The 4895-nt window shown below is 46.9% G+C and overlaps 1 protein-coding gene across 2 annotated transcripts; it reads left to right on the top strand.

Annotated features, from left to right (window-relative positions):
- Positions 1-391: 391 nt before the first annotated feature.
- On the top strand, positions 392-3737 carry LOC113625222 (calcitonin receptor-stimulating peptide 1-like). Of its 2 annotated transcripts, none has more exons than XM_027115705.1 (5): positions 392-503; positions 1560-1654; positions 2404-2541; positions 2840-3024; positions 3585-3737. In XM_027115705.1, the coding sequence occupies exons 2-4, from the start codon at positions 1569-1571 to the stop codon at positions 2997-2999; spliced, it is 384 nt and encodes a 127-aa protein (XP_026971506.1). In that variant the 5' UTR covers positions 392-503; positions 1560-1568; the 3' UTR covers positions 3000-3024; positions 3585-3737. The 2 variants fall into 2 exon arrangements, with proteins under 2 accessions (XP_026971506.1, XP_026971505.1); XM_027115704.1 differs by lacking the exon at positions 392-503 and adding an exon at positions 638-687 and having other exon boundaries at positions 3585-3716.
- Positions 3738-4895: the final 1158 nt, after the last annotated feature.

Here is a 4895-nt window from a genome sequence, read left to right as displayed (position 1 = left end):
ACAGCATTCCTTGTAATGCTGGACTCTGCCCGACAAGATCTCACAGTTGGGGATGGAGTGGGACACGTACGTGTTCAAAACCTGCGAAACCGAACAGGTGAAGTTAACCATGACGTCAAACTGTCCTCAAATTCCTACTCACTTTTCCTGTGTTTTTCGTTGGTCCTCACCAACCCCCCCACGTCCCCCTCCCGCCCCCGCCGTCAATGACCTCAATGCAAATACAAGTGGGGTGGTCCTTCTGGATGCTCCAGGTTCTGGACGCAAGTGATGACACAATCCTTCTGGGGCTCAGATCCTTCCCCTCATTGGCTGCCCAGAGCTCCTGGACCACCCCAGACCCAGAGCAGCGGGAATAAGAGCAGCTGCTGGTGTTGGGAGGCATCAGACGCACTGCCCAGCTCGAGTGTCACTGCCACTTCTGCCACCGTGCCATCGCCTGAAGCCAAAGCTACTGCCACTGCTCCCTCCTCTGCTCCAAGCCACCTGGCTCCTGCTGCCAGGTAAGCCTGGAGATTCCTGCTTAGCTGGGATTCTGCTTTTCTCTCTCTCCCCTCTCTTCCTTCTCTCTCTCCATTACTTTTTCTTAGCTGATCTCTTCCAGTCTCAAAGGCTCTGTCCACTTCTGTCTAGGTCATTTCACACAACCTGCACTACTCTGCAATGCATCCCAGGCGTCTTCCACAGGTAACACTGGATGGTCTCAGTTCACGCACTCCCTGCTTCACTCTCCCCGCGCTGAGGCGGGCTCCAGTTTCCTTTCCCGAAGCACACGTGCTTAGGTCAGTTTGGGATGCTGGAGCTCCCCTGGCACTGCAAGCAGATCTGGACGCAGGAATAGTTTTGTGCAGATGGTGCTCTCACGGATCACGTCTTGTGCCTAGCGGACCGCGGGAAATGCTTCAGAACCTGGGCCAGCGCAAGCGGGAGCCAAATAGGTGCAGTGACTGAGGGGCAGGCAGCCTTTAAACGCAAGCCCCCGTTGCGGGTTCTGGGAACTTTTTTCCCAGTTTAAGTCCTGGGTTCCAATTTGAGACCCTTCCAGCTTGATTCTTACAGGGCACTCTCTACCAAAGTGTGGAGCAGCTGAGCAGTAGAATGTGGTTCTTCAGTTTCTCAGGGATTCCAACGGCAGAAATTTGTCCTCGGTAATCCCCTCCCCCCTCCATGTATGTGCAAAAGCCCGGCACCAGGAGGACAGCTCTGGGTTGCACAGTGGGAAAAGCTGTGGTGACAGGTACTCGGACTCTGTCCTCCAGGAGTCCTGGCCAACAGGTTGTATGTGAGAGTGAGTGGAGTGATGGGGTGGGGGCTATAGACTAAGATCTCCTCACCCAGTTGTCCCACTAGGTTTCTTTGCTAAACCAAGCATGCTGCAGGCTTACTGGATCTTCCAGCAGTCCACCTGGTAGAGGAGGAAACGATGGTGAAGTGGAGTGACATGTCCAGCCTGAAGCTGGACGCCCGGGAGTTAGGGGCAGAGGCAGGAACAGAGCCTGGGTCTGTGGGCTCATGGAAATTGTTATTCTCCAGGTGCTGATGTTATTCTTCCCTTGCAGAGAGTCGTCATGGTCTTCTGGAAGTTCCCCCCCTTCCTGGTCCTCAGCATCCTGGTCTTGTACCAGGCAGGCGTGCTCCACTCATCGCCATTCAGGTGAGACAGCCCTGCCAGGAGCACTCCCACCTCCCTCTGTCCCTGGATCATAAAATTCTGTTCTCAGTTGTGCTGTGCTGAATCTGGCTCTTGGTGGGGTTGTGGGTGGGGTGGTGGTGGTGGTAATGTATGAATGTAAACGTATATATAAGTTTATCATAAACTGTTTATGAGACAAAGATATGTACAAACACACATAAGATATACAGTACTGGTTATTGTAAATTTCATATAACATTGCTTTTTACCAAATATTTGTATTTTTAGCAAACCTATTTACTAATATAACCGCAATTTGAGAAACAGATTACATCCTATCTTCTAACCTCTTTGCCAATAAATTTGTTATTTGTTATTAAATCTGATATGTTACCTATACATTTAATTTCTCACCCTCAAATTACATTAAAGTGAAATGATTTTCAGATTCAAACTATCATTATCACTTAATTTTTAATAATGGCTGTATTCAACACTAAGCTCATAAAATTCTTGAAAATCTAACCACCAGCTTTCACAAGCCTATATGATCCACTTGGAGCAAACTACTTCTTTTAGGTCACACCAGAGCCTAAATTCTGGTGAAGCAGAATTTTTGGATGGATACTGACCTCATGCTCTGTCCATTGAGAGCTGGGGCAGCCACATCCTCAGGGGAAGTTGCAGAAACCAGGAAACCTGGCTGCTTATCCTGGGGAGGGGGTAGTCAGGGGCTCAAAGCCTGTATTGGGCTTGCTTCCCCTCCCTAGGTTGGCTTTTGATAGTCATTTTGATCCTGCTACACTCAATGAGGAGGAATTCCGCCTCCTACTGGCTGCAATGGTGAATGACTATGAGCAGATGAGGGCCCGTGAGCTGGAGAAGGAGCAGAAGACACGGGGCTCCAGGTGAGACTCCCTGCCGCACCCAGCACAGGGCATCCGCTCCCTCCTTCATGCTCAGGAAAGCATATCCCAGAGGCACCTTTGGGTTTTCTGACACCCCTGGAAATGTGTATGGGGAGTGATTGTGGCATTTTCCCTAATGGCCTATGATTTTCTGCTGTGATGACCGTTTCTAGCAGAAGTACTTAAGGTTTATTGGTGCCTCTGAGAGCAGTAATTTTCCATGATGATCCTGTGGGGCAGCACCTGCACTCAAGCTCTCACTAACAGGTTTTTTCTTTTTCTCCATCCTGCAAATCAGCATCACTGCCCGGAAGAGAGCCTGCAACACTGCAACCTGCACGACCCATCGGCTGGCAGGCTTGCTGAGCAGATCTGGGAGCATGGTGAAGAGCAACATGTTGCCCACCAAGATGGGCTTCAAAGTCTTTGGTGGCCGTCGCAGGAACTTTTGGATCTGAGCAGCGAAATGATTCTAGGAAGAAGGTGACTGCCCTTTGTACTGTCAGGTGGGAGGATAAATGACTGGGTATTGCAGGGGTGCAGTCCACACTCTAATCCTCTGTGGGTTCATATGGGTGAAAAATCCACAGGGGAAGGCACCCACACCAGTGTCTGAAGAAGGAACAGACAGTCCCAACAGCTGAAACCCCTAAAACTTGGATTCATTTCTCTCTGTTTTTCCAGTTTCTCCCTGTGCCACTGAGATCCTTCAGGAAATATAGATCCTATTTATTTAAAACACAGTTCCCTGGGTTATAATTGTGATTATCCTAGCATTTGAGTTTGAAAGGTAATTACCCTATCCTTTTGGAGGATACTCTACAGTGTCATATACATCTGAATTCAGAGTATAGACTTGGGTTCAAATCCTGTGTCTGTCCTCTACTAATTATACGACATGGGCTAGACCCTCTCTGAGCCTCAGCTTCCACATCTAACTTGAAGGCAACAATAGTATCATCAATATAAAAAGTAATTGGGATAATACATGACAAGAGCCTCTTAACTAGTAAGTAATAGCTGTTACTTCTTTTTTCTCCTAGGTCGCTATGAAGCTGAACTCTACTTCTTTTAGTTTGCAATGAAAGCAACTTACAAAAAAAATAGCCTAGAAGACACCCATGTATGCATGCTTCTTGACATTGAAAACACTTCTTTTGTTTGAAATAAACTAAATGCAGAATAAAATCATTGCAGCTACCCAGTGTTCATCTTTTTTATCAATATATTCGATTCTGTATTCAATAAATATGACGCATATCTCACTGGCTTATCTGGTAGAAAATCTGGGCCCTGTCAGTCAACCTGTTGGCTGCTCTGCTAAACCTCAGGGGCACATGAAATCGCTGCCTTGTGGGTGTCTGGAGATGCCTAGTAATGCTGAGCCTCAATGGAACTCTCTCTTTAAAGAAATGTTCTCATTTGTGCACTTCATCAAGATAAAAAATGTATTTTCAATACATTTAAAAGGAGTGTTGCTGCTATTTATGCTGTTTATCCCATGAGAACCTCAGGGACCTGTGACATTCTGTTGACCAGGCGGGCTCAAACGAGGCAATGATACCATGTTTGGGGTGGATCCTCGGTATCCTGTATCCTCAGTGTCTAGTGAAACACCTTTACTGGAATTAGAACCCTGTGTATCTCAAAGAGATATTCACATTTATTTTCAGAGAGTGCCCTGGTCCCCAGCCCCAGAAGTTATCTGTTCTCTTCTCCTTGACTCAGGTTTGCCCTTACCCATCCCTGCCTTTCCTCCCAACAGCACCCCTTCATACACCCCATAGCCTGAAAAGCCCGTTAGAACAACGGCTCACAGTTTGAAAGGGAATCACACACTGGCAGACCTGGAAAGATAATCAGATGCCATCTAATCCAACTTTTTACTCTCTGCTGTGCAGAGAAGAAAAGTGCGTTGCTCAGGTCCTGCAATAAGTTTAACAGAGACATTCCTATATTTAACAAATAATCATTGAGTGTCTGCTATATGCTTCACCCTATTTGAGCTCCAGGACCACAGCAATGAACAGAACAGACAAAACCCCCTGCATTCATGGAGCTTATATTCTAACTGGGGGAGATTGAGGTGATACATGCTGTAGAATCGGAGATGCTTAGTATTAGAAGGAATCTGGGATATCATAGGATGTAAAGGCTTATTTGATATAGGAATTTCACAGCATCAACATCCCTGGCATCTGTTGGAAATGCTGGTGACCAACTGCTGACTATAACTTCCAAGGTTACTGGGCAGCCAGTTTTACTGGTAGACAGTCAGTTAAGTGGGATTCTTTAATTGGAAAAGTCATCCCCTTCTACTCACTGACTTTATTATTTCCTCAGAAGCACACAGA

Source organism: Aethalodelphis obliquidens, unplaced genomic scaffold, assembly GCF_003676395.1.
Source record: "Aethalodelphis obliquidens isolate GAN/ISIS:26980383/991018 unplaced genomic scaffold, ASM367639v1 scaffold14, whole genome shotgun sequence".
NCBI lineage: Eukaryota > Metazoa > Chordata > Mammalia > Artiodactyla > Delphinidae > Aethalodelphis > Aethalodelphis obliquidens.
Note: the sequence above shows the minus strand (reverse complement) of the source record. Positions and strands in the feature narration are given on the sequence as shown.

Excerpts from the sequence above, each read along its gene's own strand:
- LOC113625222 (XM_027115704.1), top strand. The coding sequence starts at position 664 with ATGCATCCCAGGCGTCTTCCACAG. Across the intron at positions 688-1,559 it reads ATCCCAGGCGTCTTCCACAG|AGAGTCGTCATGGTCTTCTG; the intron begins GTAACACTGGAT and ends CTTCCCTTGCAG. Across the intron at positions 1,655-2,403 it reads CTCCACTCATCGCCATTCAG|GTTGGCTTTTGATAGTCATT; the intron begins GTGAGACAGCCC and ends TCCCCTCCCTAG.